This window comes from Elephas maximus, chromosome 7, assembly GCF_024166365.1.
Source record: "Elephas maximus indicus isolate mEleMax1 chromosome 7, mEleMax1 primary haplotype, whole genome shotgun sequence".
NCBI lineage: Eukaryota > Metazoa > Chordata > Mammalia > Proboscidea > Elephantidae > Elephas > Elephas maximus.
This window is the reverse complement of record NC_064825.1, coordinates 11,073,938-11,093,693: the sequence shown is the minus strand read 5'-3', so window position 1 is coordinate 11,093,693 and position 19,756 is coordinate 11,073,938. Positions and strand designations below refer to the sequence as shown.

Here is a 19,756-nt window from a genome sequence, read left to right as displayed (position 1 = left end):
TAAATGCACTCAGCAAATCAAGAGCATCAAAGAAAGTTATCAATTAACCTCAGACTGGATTTTCAATTCCTGAGAATTTCAATTAGCTCTACCATTTTATAACTTCTAGGGGTTTCCATTTCTTTCTTCCATTCCCCATCTGTTTCAGGCTCCATAGCTCTCAAATGGCAGATGATGTGTAGCTCCAAGCACTTCTCCAGAGAAAAGAGTACAGAAGCATCCAGAAGCAGGGCTCTGTCCTACTCAGAGAGCAAAAGCTGCATGCGGAGAAAATGTCACTTCGATCCACCCTCAGTTAAAGAGCAGAGTCTGTTCTGCATAGATAAGGAGCAACTACGGACCACACGCAAACAGGGCTTCAGGGCTACAGGCAGCATTGACTTCTGGCCGTGGACTTACAGAGACCTGCGTTTTCTAATCCTGGCTCTACCATTTACCAGGGTGACCTTGAGATAATCTTTAAATTAACCTCAGTTTCTTCATCTTTAAAATGAGGTAATGACAGTACCTCCTTCACAGATCTTCTATCAGGATTAAATGAAATGATATATGTCAAGTGGCTGAATGATAGTAAATTTTCAATTAGAGTGTGTTGGCGTTAATGTCATTGTTGGGGCTTGAACATATGTAGGAGAGAAAAAAGGATTAATGTTATTATCCAGAAAAAAAGCAGCATTACTCTGGAAAAAAAAAGGAGGCTCAGTTTTGTTTTTGAAGTAAAGAACCTCTGTTTATATGCACTCCTTACCAGAAACCCAGTGCTTTTTGCAAAAAAGAGAAAGATAGGTACTGGTTACTCAAGTCATGATAACCTGAAAAAGTCCTCTTCCTCCTATTCCACTTTTAAGTCCCTTCCAAAACTCTCTGTCACCTTCAACCATAGGAGTTACACAGGAAGAAATGGGTAGATCAAGAGTTATGACCATGAAAAAGGAAGGAACAGAAAATTTATAGCTTCTCAATGTTTCTAGCATATGAACACACTGACTAAATTTAAGCCTTTGGTGGAAGGTCATTTTGGCTCAGTTCCCTTTCAGTCAAATGCTTCTTACCTATCAGTGGCTTCTGCTTTGAATACAACCGATGATCAGATCCAGAAAGAGCCCAGCCCTTTTATTTGCTACCAAAAGTGGCAGCAGCTGCCTCATGCCTTTTCGTATGCCCAACCCTTTAGGGCTGTACAAAAGTGATACATGGTAAAATATGGGAGATAGAACTGATGGCGTGAGTGGAAGTACAATGGCCTTACTTCTTCCTGGCAGAGCCTCCTGTTTGTGCATTTCAGTATCAGATCCAACTGGAAACCAACCACAACTGGGAAACTTTGTTCTTTCTGGGAGAAACCTAGGCTTGTAAAGTAAATTTAAAACAGAGCCAAGGAGAATCCCATTTAAATAGGTAGCCGACCTGGGAGTATACAAATTTTTAATTCCATTGCCAAGTAGCCCTTTAGAACCTTTAGTTCTCTGGTTACTCACCCCAGCAGTTCCCTTCACAGACACAGGAGGTCCTGCAAGCCCATCACATCTGTGGAAAGAATTTGAAATAATTTCTTTGAAGAAAGGCCTAAGTTTTACCAGAAGGAAAATCAACAGCACTGTTGCCGTTATAGCTTGATATCTTGAAATGACATATCTTTAATGCTCTGTAAAAAGACATTTCTTGATTAGTGCATTGCTGGAAGAAAAAAATGAGAAACCTTTTCCTATAATTGCTCAGAAGCAATATTTTACATCTTTGTCTCTCAGGTAGGCAAGAAAAATTTACAGCAGAAAAACATAATATAGCCTCTCCTCACTTAGCAACGTAATTAGGTTCCAAAGACCAGGTTGTTATGCAAAATTGGTGTTATGTAAAAATGCATTGTCTGTTTTTTTCCTTTTCAAACAGTTATAGAAGTCTGTACTGTTAGTGGGACAGCAACTTCCCAAAAACCACGAGTAGTGGAAAATTCAGGTGGGTGCTATATGTACCACTGGTCACATTACTGTGCAAAATAGTCAGATAGTAGATTTTTCACCATTGTCGTCAATGTGAAATGTTGGATAACGAGATGGTTGATAAGTGAGGAGAAGGTATAACAAAAAATAGCTACAGTTGTTAAGTGTTTACTATGAGTCAGATGCTATTCTTATGTCTGTGCATGTTGCTTGTTTAAATATTCACATAACCCTGTGAGATGGGTACTATTACTACTCCCATTTTATAGATGAGAAGATGGAGGTGCAAAGAAGTTAGAGTACAGTGCCGAAGGCACACAGTTAGAGCTGAGCCAGAAGTTGCCGCAGACTGTCTGAATCCAGAACCCTCCTTCTTAACCAGTATGGCACACTGACTCTTCTTGCAAATAGAAAATACAATTTCTGTTCCTGCGTATTTTTATTTTCAAGAGAGGTTAAGTCAGGAATGGACTCAACAATTCACAAGGGAATTCTTAAAAAACCAAACTCTTTAAAATGGCTTCAAGGAGTTTAATTTCATAAGGATGACTTATTTATTTTGAAACCATCTTGGAGGATTGCAATTCTGCTTTTAATATTTGTGTTGCTTCTCTCAGATTCTGCGAAAAGGTGAAAAACAAGACACAGGTTCAAGACTGAGACAGATTTTGGCCTTTTAAATCTATAATCCCATGCCAAAGAGTGCTCTGCTTGAATTACAGCAGAAGTTAACAGACCATAACAACCCAGAGCTCTGTATGAAATCAGGTCCTTTCCTCCAATAAGAGAACAGCCAAGGGAATGAAGAGTTAAAGTAACAGGGACAGTAGGTCAGGTCAGGCAAGGCACAGTTGTCCTTCATTCAAACTCATAGCTGCTTCGTGGTTCACAAAAGTTGAGCATAAGACCTGAGAGGCCAAACGATTTTACCTTTTTAAAATAGCCCTATATATTTTATAGTTTAGCTTACATTTTAAGCAGAAATTTGAAATTAATATCAGAGATATTTTTTATATTACCAAAACATAAGCCTACTAATACCTAGAAGTTAAACCCTGCTTTTATTTTTATTCTTCCTTTCCATACACCTTTATTGAGCTGGCATTTCTCATAAACGCGAAGCAACATTTTGAGTGCTTTGGAGGAAACAAATACGACTGAGATAGGGGCCCTACTGCTGCTGTTGAGTTGATTCCAACTCATGGTGATTCCATGTATAACAGAATAGAACTGTGCTCCATAGGGTTTCCAATGGCTGACTTTTTGGAAGTAGATAACCAAGTCTTTCTTCCAAGATGCCTCTGGGTGGACTTAACCTTCCAACCTTTTGGTTAATGGCTGAGCACATTAACTGTGTGCACTACCCAGGGACTCCTCAAATATAAGCTAAGTTGTGATAAGACTATAAAGACATGGAAGAAAAGTGCAGAGTCCCTGGGTGGTACAAACTGTCAATGCACTCAACGGCTAACCAAAAGGTTGCAGCTCAAGTCCACCCTGCTATGCCTTAGAAGAGAGACCTGGCCTTCAACTTCTGACAAATCAGCCATTGAAAACCATATGGAGCACAGTACTACTCCGACACAGAGTAGAACTTGAGTTGCCATGAGTTGGAGTGGGCGAATAATTCAATTTTCCTGGAGCTAAGAAAACATGCCCTTTATGAAGATTCTTTCCAGAGCCTGAGGTTAGGCTGCAGCTCAACACTCTCACCAGCTCACTAGGCCCCTGTCATATTTGGAATAAGGGCAGCAAGGGTAGGAATCAGCTTCCAAGGGTGGCAGGTAGGTGGAAGATGCAACTTTAGGGGATACCTGGGGCAAAATTGAGGCCCTGATGGCTCAGTGGTTAACAGCTACGGCTGCTAACCAAAAGGTCAGCAGTTCAAATCCACCAGCCGCTCCTTGGAAACCCTATGGGACAGTTCTACTCTGTCCTATAAAGTCACTATGAGTCAGAATCAACTTGACAGCAGTGGGTTTGGTTTTGATTTTTTTGTAGCACAACTGGGGCATAGTGTCACTGAGTGTGAAGCTGTGCAGCAAGTGTAAGGATGCACACACACCTGAGGGTGTGCATAGCCATGTGTGCTAGTGTGGATTTCCGTAGGAAGGTATAGGGATTAGCTGACTTGGAGGTCCAGAGTCTCTTACTCACTTGCAGGTTCTCCTAAAAATTAGTTTATGTTTCTGATGTGAATTGCTTCCCCTTGTGGAATGAATAAAAGGAACAGTGGTGCCATGAAAGCTATAATGGTAAATGTCCTCTGGACTTGATGATTTCCAAGGATACAAAGATGGCCTTAAAAAGAGCAATTTCAATAAAGTGGATGCAGGAGCATATGGATAGAACAATTCAACTCCCTGGGCTTCCTTAACCTCCTGGACTCAGCAACTCTCTCCTGTATCTACACCTTGGGCCTGGGCACCACTCAGACTGCTCCATTCTGAGATATGCATCACTAATATCCTATTCTCTGACTACAATCTTCTGTTCTGAAGCTCTTTTACTGCATTACTCCAACTCTAACTGTTCTTTGACTTTATCAAGACTGCGCTTCGGCATCCAAGCTGGAAATAGGTGGCATATTCAAATGAAATAACTGAGTGGTTTTACTGAAGGGTTAAGTTTGACACTATCCAGGGATGGGGAAGTACCCCAGCATTAGTAAGGGCGGAAAAGCCTTTAAAACCTCTAAGCCAGAAGGGATAAAGGGAAAGAAGAGGTACCAGAATATGGAGAGAGAACCGTAGCCTTATGAAAGGGTGACCACACAGGTGCTGTGCCCTCAATAAAGGAAGTTAGCCAATCGGGGGCCAAATGTGGAGGGATCCTGGAAATAAATACCTGAAATGCACTCTTCTCTTACATGCAGTCTCCAGCTGGTTCTCCCATTGGTCATACCAAAGAGAAAGTCAGATGCCAAGGGAGTCTGTTGATGTTACCCATAGAAGATCAACAGAGCAAGGTGGAGAAGGGTGGAGAGGGATCTGGATAGCCAACAGAGAACATATACCGTGACTTCTCCCTCTATTTTCCCTGATCATCGGCTCCATCCTAAGGAGAGTTCCTGTTCTGTCTAAATTACAAACCTCATTCCATCAGCCTAACACACACTCCAGCACTCTTATCTCGCTCAACTCCTTTGCTTTCCTGATCCCCAGCTTAGGGTCAACTTGTTTGCCTTCTTTGTTTCTACAACTCGGGTACTGAAACCTTTTAGAATAAAGTTACATTGTCCTGGTGATTGTCTATTATAATTTGGGGGAGGGGTCTTATTACCATTAAAAATTCTTTTCCCGTTTCTAGTTAAAATTTTACCACTCTTGAGTGTTCTTTCTCTCTAAAGGTGACTTTGCCTCCTATATTACAGAAAAAATTGAGGCATCACCATGGGATAAAATATCTGTTAAGAATGACACAAAAAGTATGGACAAAGTTTGAGAGAAGTAGAAAAGACATAAAATAGTTATCTCAGAGGATGAAAAAATATAGTGAGGTTACCAGGTATTTCTAAGTGCCCTTCTGATATTGGTGATATGAATGAATTAGTAATACCTAGCTATGTGGTTTTTGCAGCAACTCTCATCTGCTTGCTTAGATACAGTCATGGAGCAAGGAGGTGAGTTCAAGGTATTTTCAAGAGTGTGATTACAATGGTAGATGAAAGGATGTAAGTGAGATCAAGAAAGAAGTGAACACTGCAGAGGTATACAGAAAAAGAAAAAAAGGAGGGATTTGGTGGTCTCGATGGGATTGTGGAACTATTACAGTGGGAGCACTTCAGAAAGTGAGTTGGGAAGGTATGAGGTTTCAGTTTAAGTTTGAAATATTTGCATTAATCACAGAGGTAATATAGTTTCTTAGAAGCTATGTTTCTCAAGGTTTAGTTTACAACCCATTGATGTCAAACTTGGCCATGTGACTTGCTTTGTTAATTAATGTGAATAAAGTGACCTGTGTCACTCCCATGCAGAAATTTTAAGAGCCAATGTATGTTTGGAAACCCTGTATGTTCACCATGTCTCTTTTCCTTCCTTTCCTAAGTTCCCATTTTCTTCCCTCCCATGAAATTCCCCAGGAGTCTACTGCTTCTCTTTTCAGCCTACATACTTTTGCTTGAATATTTTATTAATCTCTATATCTTAAACTGCTACCTATATGCTGATGGCTCCCAAATTCTTGACTTTAGATTAGATTTCCCTTCCTGAGTTTCAGGCTTCTCTACCCAACTGATGAGCTTACACCTTGGTTCAGGTATCATAAACTCATACTCATCATATCTTCACTAAAGCTTCATCAAGAAACCTGAAAGTCATTTCTCTCTATTTGTACCTCATCTTCTTCATTCATTCACTCACAAGACCTATTGATGCCATTTCTTAAATGTTTCTGCCATATATCACCACCTCTCCGTCTCCACTCTCTCCCACTTACTTATATCAAACGTTTACAGTTTTGGAAACCCAGGTGGCATAGCGGTTAAGTGCTATGGCTGCTAACCAAAACGTCGGCAGTTTGAATCCACAAGGCGCTCCTTGGAAACCCTATGGGGCAGTTCTGCTCTGTCCTATAGGGTTGCTGTGAGTCAGAATCGACTCGATGGCAACAGGTTTTGCACAGTCTTTCTCCTGGTGTCCTCTCCATCCTACATACCACCAACAGAAAGAGCTGTCTAAAAGGCAAATTTTATCTTATGAATGCCCTGCTTAAAATCTTACAAGGTATTATCTAAAATCTTAACATGACATAATGCTCTTCTTCTAACTCGTAAGCCCCCATCCAACATTTCACCATTCAAGCTTTATCTTCTCATAGTCCATCCCTTCATACGTACATGTATTCCAGACTTACCAAATTAATTCCACCTCCATAAAATATTCTCTCATGTCTCCATACTTTTGCAGACACTATTCAGAATTTCTGATTCAATAGAGTAGAGTGGGGTTCAAGAATTTTCTTTTCTAAACCTAGAACCTTGGGTGATTTTCCCCAAGTGCTGATGGATCACGCTTTGATAACTAGCCACGGAAGAGATCCATCTGGATGCCCATAGACAATTCATACCCTACGTGTCCAAAAGTTAACTCTACATTCTCTTTCTATCCCTATTACTCTTTCCTATTAAATCTATCAACACATTCTATTGACTCAAACTCAGAAATCTTTCTCAAATGCATCCATCTCTCTACATCTCCCTGTCTCTATCCTAATTAAGGCATTTATTACTATAGCCCCATACTTGTCCTCTGTCTCCAGGTTTTGCTCCCATCCAACTCATTCTCTACACTTTAGCCACAGTAATCAGTAGAAATTGAACATGCCACTTCCCTACTTAATATTTTAGTGACTCCCATTTGCTCTCAGGTTAATGACCAAATTCTTCTTTCCATTTTTAATGCCCCATATGAACTAATCCTGCATAGTTTTTAGCCTCATATCACACCTTCCTGTAGCCCTTCTGCCACAATGAATTTGCCTCACCTCTGAGTCTATGCACATACTGCGTCTTTGCCCAAAACACTTTCCTACCACCTCTTTGCCTGGATAACTAGTTCATCCTTGAAGAATCATTATAAATGTCATTTTCTCAGGGAGATCTAGTCTAGGATACATACCCCTCTTTATGTGCTCCCATAGTATATGGACTTCCCAATCTTAGCACTTCTCTATCTTTCTCTGTTTCCTTGTAGGTATCCTCACAACACTAAAACCCATAAAGCCAAGGACTATGTCTGCTTTGTCTCACTCTATTCTTAACATCTGGCATGGGGCTCTACGTGGAATTCCTTGAGCAGTATTTGTTGAATAAATGAATGAATGGATTCATTCTTATCCTCATTACACCTGCTCTTCCTCCTATATTCTCTACCATCATCTACTGAGTTTCCCAAGCCAGAATGGAAAGTTTACTCCACTCCTCCTTCTTCTTCACCTGCTACATACATCTAACTTCCAGGCTGTCAGGATTCTGCATTCTAAACCTAGTACGAATCTGCTCATTTTTGCCCTCTTCCGTACCTCTGCCTTGGCTTAGGCAGCCACCATCTCAACAGTCCGTTACCTAGTCTCTGCGACTCTAGTTTTGCCCCCTCAGATCTATTCTTCGTGGTACAGCTAGAGCAAAGTCTCTCAGCCTCAGCACTATTGACATTTCGGGTTGGATAATACTTTTTTGTGATAGTCTGTCCTGTGCATTGCAGAAAACTTAGCAGCATCCCTGGCCTCTACTCAGTAGATGCCAGTAGTACTCCCCCTCCAGTTGTGAAAAAAACAAAATGTCTTTAGACATTGCTAAATGTCTCTTGGGAGGAAAATTGCCCACAGTGGAGAACCGCTGAGTCAAAGTAATCTTTTTAAAATGGAAATCTGATTATGTCACCTGTCTGTTTAAAAGCCATCAAAGAAAAAAATATATATATATGCACAAGCACACACACACACATACATATTAAAATACACCAAAATGTTAGGACTTGTCTATGTCAGAGAATTATGGGTGATTTTTTTCTATTAGGTATATATAATAAGGAAAATAATGTTACAATCCCAAAAAGTGACTAATGGCTTCCTATTGCCTACAGGATATTATGTCCAAATTCCTTAGCATTGCATTACATATAAGGTGCCCACATTCTGAACTCTGCCAACCTCTCCCGCCCCATCTTTTTATCAGTCCTTACCTTACATCATTGAATCTCAGTGACCTACATGGATTCCTGCTTGCTCCAGTCTCTGCACCTTTGCTTATGTCCTTCCTTCCCTCTGGTGCCTAGCTAACTCCTACTTGTCCTTCAAAGACTGGCTCTTGTCTTCCAAGCAGTCTTCTTGATCCCCCAGTCTGGGCTGGTGCTCTTCCTATATGTTCTCCTGGCAGGGATATCTGCATCAACCGTGGCACTTACCATACTGGGCCATAATCACTAGTTTACTCAGCTGTTTTCTAGGTGGCAGCTAGTTTATATGGTGCCCCTTTGTGAATTCTAAAAGGCTCCCTTCCTCAAGACCCTTTAACTATTATTTCCTGGAAAATTGTCATAATAAATATACAAATCTACAACAATCATGATGTGACTGCTGCCTCCTGGAGTTCCGTGGTGCACCCTGCCCAGCTGTGCGCAGCAACCTGGTGTTCTCCACAAGATGACAAGATTCTCCGGAGCAGAGACATTGCTGTATTGTCATAATTTTATCCCCAGCACTAAATGCACTGTCTGACACAGAATGGGACTTGAAAAAAAGCCCGATGAATAAATGAAAGAGAAGTTATCACATTGGCTACTACCACCCATGCCAGGATTTTGGAACCATCCATAATGGGACTAGTAAAGAGCTAAGCTGCAGTCATTTCCAAACCTAAATGAACATCAAAATATCCTAAAGAATTGAAAAAACAGAAAATGCAGCTCCCTGTACCCTTCCTGAACCTCCCTGTACCTTCTGAAGCAGAATCTCAAGGTTGCGGCCTGAAAATTTCTCATTACTTTAAAAATTGCTTTTGGTGGTTTTCTCCTTGTCTTACTTCTCCCTACTCCCACCACAACCCAACTATACTTGAAATAGCTGAAGGAACATTTCTAAGGAAGGATCTTGCCTTCTCTGGCTTCTTCAGTAAAGGTGTCTCTGATTCCTGCTTCTTCCAACACAAGTGCAGGTACCTCTCTGGTGGGTTGAATGGTGTCCCTCCTCCCCAAGACATATGTCAACATCCTAATCCTCAGAACCTATGAATGTTACCTTATTTGGAGAAGGGTGTTTACAGACACAATTAAGTTAAAGATCTTGAGATGAGGAGATCATCCTGGATTATACAGGTAGGCACTAAGTCCAACGGCAAATGTCTTTAGAAGAGTGAGGCAGAGAGAATTACACCACAGAAGAGGAGGAGGCACTGTGACCACGGAGGCAGAAATAGGAGGGATGCACCCACAATCATCAATGCAGCCACCACAAGCTGGAAGAGGCAAAGAACACATTCAGTCCTGGAATATCCAGAGGGAGTGTAGCCCTGTTGAATTTAGGACTTCTAGCCTCCAGAACTGTGAAAGGATACATTTCTGTTGTTTTAAGCCATCTGTCGTTGTTAGGTGCAATCGAGTCAGTTTCAACTCATAGCAACCCTATGTACCACAGAATGAAATACTGCCCAGTCCTGTGCCATGCTCACAATCATTGTTACGCTTGAGGCACTGTTGCAGCCACTGTGTCAGTCCATCTTATTGAGGGTCTTCCTCTCTTTTCTGCCGCTCTACTTGACCAAGCATGATGTCCCTCTCCAGAGACTGATCTTTCTTGACAACATGTCCAAAGTATATAAGCCATCCAGTTTGTGGTAATTTATTATGACAGCACTAAAAAAAACCAAAACCAAACCCACTGCCATCAAGTCGATTTCTAGGAAACTAATAAAGGACATTTTGGTGAGAGAAAAAAAAAAGTCCAGGAAAAAAAATACAATCTGCTTTTTTTAACTTTCCAAAACAGTATTTGACTTTTTTCTTAGGTAACTGAGGTTGCAGCTGGACTGTCTAAACTGTATACGCCCTACAGATCAGGCACATTTGGGCATGTCTGAAGAGCAGCTAGGTGGATCCATCCAGGCTCTTTGCATTGCATGGGAAGAAAATATTCCTCAAGGAACTGGGGTGGGCAGGCATACCCAAGATAGCAGTTGCCATTCTCTAATCCCAAACATGCAGGGACTACTCACTAGAATGCAAACACCAGGCTAATCATCAAAGAAGGGGGCCGATTTTAAATTTAACATTGTGCATGTTACCCATACAGGCTTCTGAACTAGTCGCCCTGGACTTTCACTCTGCCCTAGACCTTGGGCTGTTTTTTGCTTATACAGGTTGGTTGTTTTTCTCAGACTTGAAAAAGATCCTCTAAATTGCTTTGCTGATTTGTTCTCCAGAGCACCATGTGTGACAAAGCCAAGCCCTTGACTGCTTCAGCAAGTAGAAACCTGACTGCTGCCTTGCACAGGATGACTGTTTCCTCTGGGCCCTTTGTCAGTTCTTCCTGGTGTGCTCACAGGCAAGGAGGGACTCCTGAATCAGATGTTGTATTTTTGAAGGTTTGAAGTGAAAGATCAGAGCTGCCAAAGAAGGTTCTATCTAAGATTAAAAGGCCCCTCATAATGTATGATATACTATTTATATTACCTGCCATAGTTGTTGTTTGTTGTTGTTAGGTGCCATAGAGTCAGTTCCGACTCATAGCGACCCTATGCACAACAGAACAAAACACTGCCCGGTCCTGAGCCATCCTTACAATCGTTGTTATGCTTGAGCTCATTGTTGCAGCCACTGTGTCAATCCACTATAGTAGAACCACCAAAAACCCATTGCAGAAGAGTCGATTCCGACTCATAGTGACCCCATAGGACAGAGTAGAACTGCCCCACAGGGTTTCCAAGAAGTAGCTGGTGGGTTTGAACTGCCAGACTCTTGGTTAGCAGCCAAACTCTTAACCACTGCACCACCAGGGCTCCCCACAGCAGAGTGCTACCCTTAAAAACAACTCTTCTATGCCCTATATGCATACTTGCTCAGGATTTATATCTAAATATTAGGTCACGTTCATATTGAAAAATAAAAAGAACACACTTCTACATTTTTATTTTCTGAAACCTCCTAGGAGCAGTACCTTCATTATATTTATTCTGCACTAGCAGAATTAATAAATATTAATGCTAATAATTTTTTTAAACATAATGTTAAAATAAATATTAAATATCCCCCTTTCTTTTTTGAAAATGAAATATATTAATCACATGGCAAATTCTGGAAATGCTAAAGATAAAGGCACACACCATATATACATAAATGGTGAAATTTTTTTCCTTTCCGCATGCTGTGTTATATGCTTCAGTTCATCTGGCAAGCAGAAAACTATGAGTCATTTTGGTATATCATAAAGATAGCTGCTAAACTAGAGTTTTGCAAGAGTTTCAATTTGATCTATAACCAAAACACAAAACACCTGGAGTAAAGATTATAGATCATTTATCTTCTTAGATCCACTTTCGCGGTAACTTGCAATATGAGCTTAGAAATGACTTGCCTATAGAGATAACAGGTTCCTCAACTTGTCCCAGTTTGCTATTAAGATTGTTCAGCTATACAAAACTCTGCCTTAACTAACATCACCTAAAACACAAATTACATCTCGAGTACCAGCTATATTACACATGAAGAATATTTCTCTCCTCCTGAAGGAAATACTCGATTTTGAATGTCACCAGTGAAAGAATTAGTAATGTTTCACATATTTTTACCAAGAAAAGTAACTCACCTATTTGAAGAGTATCTCCTTGCAAGTGACTCTGGTAGGAACAATCCCATAAATACACATTTTTTTTTTTTCAGCTCTTCATTGTTTCATCAAAGACAAAAACAGCCTCAGGAGAAAGGTGGAAGTAAAAAAATCCTTCCATCCACCCAAGAGGGGAGGACAATGCCCTGCTCTCAAAGTCCCAGAGCCTCATCTCACGCCCCGCCAGCGGCTCCTGCTATTGTTTTTCAGCAATAGTGATCTCCAACACCTTTTATTTAGCGCTGCAACGCACTCTTAATGGTTTGACGGCACACAGAACACATCACGTGCCAAGCCAACACCTTAACAGGGTGGGGAAGCTTTTCAACCAGGAAGAGATGCCGAAAACATTAAGCAGTCAGCTCAATTCACGTAAGCATAGCCTTGCTTGTTTTTCACGAAACAATCCAACAATAAAATGAGTCAAGATGAACTGATTTATACAGTTTTAAACTGGGAACCATCTGGAGGGGTGCCTCCACTGCTCAAAATCAACCCCTCTCACCTTGGGTTTAAATTCTGGGCAAGGACACTGGAACAGCTGCCCTCGATGTTTCTGGTGACAGTAATACATTGTTTCCCTCTGTTTTAGAATTCAATTCTTCTCTGCTGTCTTTGTTCATCTCATATTTACTCTTATTTAGTCTTTATAACCCGTCTCTCCTTGTAACCATGGACATAAGCCTCTCCCTCCAAATTCCCGAGAGAGGGAGCAGTTTTGATTTAAATACAGCTTCACTTTTTTTTTTTTTTCCACAGCCAGGGCATAGACCAGGCTCTAGGTGCAGTAGAGAAACTGTTAATAACCGTTTTCCAACATTTAAGCCATTGTTCACCAAACGCACCACGTGGGATCTCTGCAGTTGCTTAGAAGTTGGATTTCAGATGAGACAAGTTTCACAATTTCTTAAGAATTTTTGTCACTATGCAAACTAAATTCTGATTCTTTTGTTCCTATCTGAAATTAAATTCTAAGAACAAACATTAAACATTCAGGACACAAAACAGGCTACACGCCTCTGATATCAGATAACTAATGAGCTGTCACATGATACAACTGAGCTCACCCTTTCTGGGCCAGTGCTGGAAGCTTTAAAGACTCCTTTCTGGGTTTTCTGAATGAGAACAGGGAAGCAAACGATGATCCAAAGCTCAGCCGAGAAGAAAAGGATGTTGGGGTTTTTTTATTAGGTAGATTTTTAGATCTTGATGTTTGTAATTCCACAGGATCTAAAGGAAAAATTGTAAACATTGTGCATCATTAAAATATTTCTAGATAAATACATCTCAAAGAACTAAGCCTGCACTTTTGCTTCCCTCTGTCCATCCAGTCTAGAAGCTGAGCAGACATCCCCACATGAAGACCCAGGAACCAAGGAGAGTCCAGGTTGCCTCTCAAAAGTCCTTGCGCTATGACAGTTCTTCTGAGCTAGAGAAAACCCTACAAGTTGTAGTGAACCTTTCGGTATGCACTGAGGATCACAATTCTGTAGAAGGTACCTCTGCTCCTCATAACAGCTGCCTGAATCTTTGTCAACAGGTCTTCTCCGTGCCTATCCAAAACTAATGTTGCTCTTAACCACCTTGTCCTTCAGAAATTTTTATTTTAATACTTTAAAACCATGGTGATAGGTACTATGTAACTTTTTATACTAAAGAAAGTAAAGAAAAAAGAAGTTAAACCATTCAGAATATTCCTTATTCCCTTCCCAAATCTATCTCTGTGTATATCTATTTTCTACACAGGTGGTTTATATATGTGTATTTAGCCCTAGTGGCACAACAGTTAAGCACTCAGCTGCTAAATGAAAGGTTGGTGGTTTGAACTCACCCAGGGGCTCCACTGGAGAAACACTTGGCGATATGCTTCCGTAAAGATTATAGCCAAGAAAAACCCTGTGGGGGTGTTCTACTCTGACAGATGGGGCCACTTTGAGTTGGAATGGACTCGACAGCAACCCCACAGGACAGAGTAGAACTGCCCCATAGGGTTTCCTAGGGCCACCTAGTGGATTTGAACTGCCAACCTTTTGGTTAGCAGCCGAGCTCTTAATCGCTATGCCATCAGGGTTTCCCCCAAATATATATGACTTTTTAATACTCATATAAAACTATATGTATAGTCTTAAGTATATACGAGTATATATCTACATATATAGAGAAAGAGTCTTATATGAGTATTAAAAAATCCTAAGGCAACATCAACATATATAAGTCTATAATACTATAATACTTTTGGACATGCCGAGTATGTAAATATTAGAGGAATTCAAGGTAAGTGGAAAGTCATCAACGCATTTATGGTGTCAATCTGAAACTACATTATGGGAGTTGCAAAATGTTGTCAATTTATATGTTTAGAAATATTGTTACACATTTCATGATGTTCTAATGTCAGTGACATATACACAGAATCAGTCAATGTGCCTCTGTATCAGTAAAAAGACACTTTATACTGTTATAATATTTTATAATTTCTAATGCATTTCATTATTCTCATAATAGTTCTGTGAAAGCAGGTTTTATGATCCTAATTTTGAGATGGAGAAAAAAAAGTGATTGTTGAAGTTAAGTGACATGCTGGTAGTCACATAGTTAGAAGGTCCAAAGAAGGTATCTATTAGAACTCATGTATGCTGTTTTTGTTGCCAAAATACCTCCACCTCCCCCTACTCCTTCCCTTCTCCCCTCCCTTTCCTTGCACCGTCTCCCTCCCATCAACCTCCTTCTTTGTCACCATCCCATTTATTTAAGTGCTTACTGTGTCCAGCCCAGTGTTTTATCCATATAATTTTATGTAATTCTCATAATTTTATGTAATTCTCATAACCTATGAGGTAGGTATTATTATACCCATTTAAAGACAAGAAAAATGAGATTTATAAAGAATAAGTAACTTGAATGGAGTCACACGGATAGAGACAGTGTGGAGATTTGAATCCAGGCCTTTTTTGACATCAATGTCTATGGTTCTGACCACTATATACTATCTTGCCTGGTTCTAAAAACATACCTCAAGACATTATTACAATAAAATCTAACTTTTTTTCTCACCATTTTTTGCCATCTCCCTGCTGAGCCTGCATATAAGTGGTTGTTTTAACATTTGGCTAACATCTGTTTCATTGCAAAACTTTTTTCTTTGAATTTCTTCAAACCATTCACCAGTCACTCCTTGTAGCCACCTGCTATCTCTCTTTGTCTTCTGGAGTTTGCTGAAATAAAACAGAAATATCAATTCACTCTCTAAATTCTTGGGATTTTGGCCCCCATTCACATCTAATGCAAACTCATGTGATGGGCTAAATTTTACCTGGTGTTGGAACAACACAAATTTTAAGCCCAGAAAAAAAAAATTTCCTTTCACCACTGTGTATAAATGTTAGCTGTATTCTTCCAAATATACTGACAACCTAAAAGGTTTTACCAGGAGTTAAAATAATCATGCCAGTGAGGACAACCTGAGCTGAGCAACATGCTAAAACCAGACCTAGTAATGCAATTGAATGACAGAGGCTTTAATGACATGTAGAAACTAGAATATTCTAGTTCTGGTTACTCATTCATTAATTAATTTGTTAATTAAATGTTTGTTGAGCAATGTCTACGTACCAGGCCCTGTGTCGGCAGTTAATGTGACAGATAAGGTTCTCACTGGCCCATCCAGTGGTCAAAAGTAAAAGCTAACACGCAGAAAACTGCTGAATGTAATGGTCTTTGGTATTGGGCTTCTTCCTGAAAACACTAAAGCCCAGGAGTGAGCACAGGGCTAATGCTCAGGTAGTAAGTGACGGTGTGATTTCAGCTGGACAGGAAGGCCGACCAGGGCACAAACGTGCCTGCCCCAAACCTTCCTAATACCAGGACTGCAATTATATCTTTATCTCTTTTCTTCTCCCCTGCTCTTTCCTACTTAGTCCTCTTTCAAATGAAAATGCTGCTCTAAGTCCTTAAATCTGTTGTGATTTGGTTTTGTTTCTTTTTCTAAAGCAGATCATTTCACTCTGTTTCAAGAGGACCCTAGAACTGTTTGGAAATGAGAGCTACTCGATCCAGAGGGTGGCATCCCCTGGACTGAGGGAAAAAGATCAGAAAGGGAATTTTCACAACATTATTGACAAGTCTTACACAGTGGTCAGTTTTACATAGCATTGGTGAAAAAGTTAGGCTTGTTATTGGGTTTCAAGCTTGGGAAATTCTGGGAAGTATTTCATGTGGTACAGCAGCTGTTGCCCTTTATTCGGGGTCTGCTGTGAAGGACCAGTGTTAGGGACTTTGTGTTACTAAGAAGCTGGTCGGCAAGAAATCTGCAAAGTGGCAAATTTGGGGTTAAAGGCAATGAGCCGAGATGGCTGCGAGTCAGGCTCCTGCTTGGGGCTATGATACTGCCATTTCATAAAGTAACTAAGGAAGCCAGAGACCATCCTGCCCAGACTTGCATTTTGAAAAGCATTAGGCAGCAATCATTAAGTTCTACCTGCAGAATTTGCATTAGTGCCTCCCATTTTGCCACTGCCACCCTTCTGACACCTGGCCACTCCTGTCTTCAATGCTACGTCCTTTGTTAACAGACTAAGAAGCCACAGGTATCTGCTTCTAACAAATACTGGCTGCCTCCAACTTATTAACACCTTATCAACTGCCCACATTTGCACCTGATCTCCATTTCCTCTGAGCCCTCCCAAATTTTTGGTTCCCCAGGGCCACTTCCACTCCACCTACTTCTGAACGAACACATCTATTTCATTTCAGAGGACAGTCAAGCTTAAGAACTCCCTAAATAAATAACTTTTATTTCTTTTCTAGAGGCTCAAAGGAGCCCTGATAGTGCAGTGGTTAAGCTCTTGGCTGCTAACTAAAAGGTCAGTGGTTCAAACCCACCAGCTGCTCCGTGGGAGAAAGATGTGGCAGTGTGCTCCCGTAAAGATTAAAAAAAAATCCTACAGGGCAGTTCTACTCTGTCCTACAGGGTCGCTATGAGTTGGAACTGACTTGATGGCAATGGATTTGGGCTAGAGACTCAACGTAACATTGAGTGCCTTAAAATGATCACAGTTCACTTAATCCCACCTGAAGCACTCATTCCACGTTTACACACATGTCCATCATTGTCTGTTTCTTTTCCAGCTTCTGGCCAAGGTAGTCAGAAATTTGTATTTCTTGTGAATCCTTATAGACTTTGAATTCTACTTCAGGAAATAAATTAAAAAAAAAAAATCCTTCCCCAAAATGTATTGACCTAACTAAATATTACACAGTTGCTGAAAATAATTATTCAGGCAACGTAGAATCCTGGGAAAATACATATGACAAACACAAAGCAGGACAAGCAAAATGCAACAGTTTATGATCACAGCTATGTAAAAATAATGCACACTTTGGATACTCTAGGGAAAAAAATGAAAACACCTGATCTCTTTAAAAAAATTATGAGTATCATTGATTATATTTATTCAACAAGTAGAGCTGTTTTTCTTTTAGTTTAATTGTGAATTTTTATTTATATTATCATTTTTCAATCATACTTGTTTTGAGAGACAGGAAAAAAAAACTCTATTTTTCACAGTCCTAACACAATCACTATTGCCCTTTTGGTATGATTCTTTCCTCTGCATTCCTTACATGATTGTGATAAAATTTACTCAGAAACATTTGTGTCAGGCCCTGGAATACATTGGTGAGCATGGCAGATATGGTTCCTGCCCTAGAGGGGCTTACAGTCTAATGGGAGAGATGGGCATGAATCCAGTAACGGTACAGATATATAGTAAATATGATTTAATCATTTAACATGTTTGAACTCTGGGTATAGAGCAGTGAACAAGACAAGTCCCTCCTCTTGTGGCATTTACATTCTGCTGGGGTACAGCAACCAGTAATAAAGTGTCAGGTACTATAAGAGCATATAACAAGGGGACCTGGTCTGGACGGCAGAGACGATTTCCCTGAGTAGGTGACATATGAGCAGAAGGCTGCAGGATGAGGCAAGGGGACAGTGGGCAGGGGATCTGGAAGAGGGTTTTCTAGAAAGAAGAATAGCCACTGTAGAGGAACAAAAATCTCAAGGAAAGAAGCAAGGAACTGAAATGAGGCCCCTCTGGCTGGAGTGTGAAGATGGAGAGGAAAGCTAACCCAAGGCGAGGAGAGGCAGCTGCCAGATCATGCAGGACTTGGGGGTCGGGCTAAGCAGTTTGGCCTTTAGTCTTGGAGCAATGAGAAGTGTTGCCTTAGCAGGGCCCTAACACATTGGGTTTGCTCGGGAGCTGCAGGTGGAGTGTAGATTCCAGCAGGGGCAAGAGAGAGACCTGTTTGCTTGGACCAGGATGGTGGTGGTGAAACTGGGGAAGAGTAGGAGTTCAGAGCTACTGAGAGGATAAAACTGACCTCAAAGTGATAAAGTGACTTTGAAGGCTTAGGGACAGAGGCATGTCAAGAAAGCCCCCTAGATTTCTGATTTACACAAGTACATAGAAGACACCAGTTGTAGAGATCCAAACCCAAAAAACCTGTTGCCATCAAGTCAGTTCTGACTCATAGCAACTCTACAGCACAGAGTAGAACTGCCCCCTAGGGTTTCCAGGGAGTGACCAGTAGATTTGAACTGCCAACCTTTTGGTTAGCAGGTGAGCTCTTAACCACTGCACCACCACAGCTCCTTCAGAAAGATACTGCATATACAATCTTAAACACAACATTGTATAAAAAAACACTTTTAGCATTACTCATCTTTGGAACAATCATTAGATATTTGCGTAATATTTGAACTAGTGTGCTTACAATTCATTGTGTCCTGGTGCAGGACATGGAGGTGTTCCCTTATAAATTATGCTATATTTTGTGCATTTTCCATTTTTATAGTGTCTCCAACAGACACTGAAGTAAAGTATTAGGTCAAAGGATCAAAACTGTTTTGTGACTCTTTATAAAAAAACTAGATGCTTTCGATTCGATTCCAACTCATGGCAACCCCATGTACGTCAGAGTGGAACTTCTCTCCCTAGAGTTTTCAGTGGCTGATTTTAAAGTAGACTGCCAGGCCTTTTTTCCGAGGCACCTCGGGGTAGACCTGAACCTCCAACCTTTCAGTGAGCAGCTCAGTGGTTTAACTGTTCACACCACTCAGGGACTCTGTGATTCTTTATACAGACTACCAAAATGCTTTTCAAAATGGCTATATGTGGTGCAATTGATTACTTTTCTGTGGCCTTTCTAGCCACAGTCTTGTAACTCCCACCGAGGTGATTGGGTGGGGCTGTGTGATAGGGTAATTGTGGCCCACCAAATGGACTGGTCAATTTACAATCCTGCTGAGTTTGAAAATGAGCCACTCCAGAGGAAGGAAAGAGAAGAGCCTACCACCACCAAGGAAGGAGAGACCAACAGGAGAAAGACCTGCAGGAGATGGTGCAGTGGGCTTCCCAGCCCATGGAGCGAGAAAGCTGAGTGCCTTTGGGCAGCATCTGAGGGCCAGGGAGAGGGATGCCTGTGAGCACAGC

The 19,756-nt window shown here is 40.8% G+C and overlaps 1 protein-coding gene across 4 annotated transcripts in view; it reads right to left on the bottom strand.

Annotated features, from left to right (window-relative positions):
* EXPH5 (exophilin 5) overlaps positions 1–19,756 on the bottom strand; it is a 108,206-nt gene that overhangs the window by 21,024 nt on the left and 67,426 nt on the right. For 2 of the 4 annotated variants that reach the window (XM_049889352.1, XM_049889353.1), the window contains exons 2-4: positions 15,315–15,475; positions 13,328–13,490; positions 1,479–1,527 (exon numbers count right to left, since the gene is read on the bottom strand). In XM_049889352.1, the coding sequence (XP_049745309.1) occupies positions 1,479–1,527; positions 13,328–13,490; positions 15,315–15,475 (373 nt within the window). Of the gene's footprint in view, positions 1–1,478; positions 1,528–12,239; positions 12,324–13,327; positions 13,491–15,314; positions 15,476–19,756 lie in introns of those variants that run through there. The other 2 variants (XM_049889354.1, XM_049889355.1) reach the window with 2 other exon arrangements.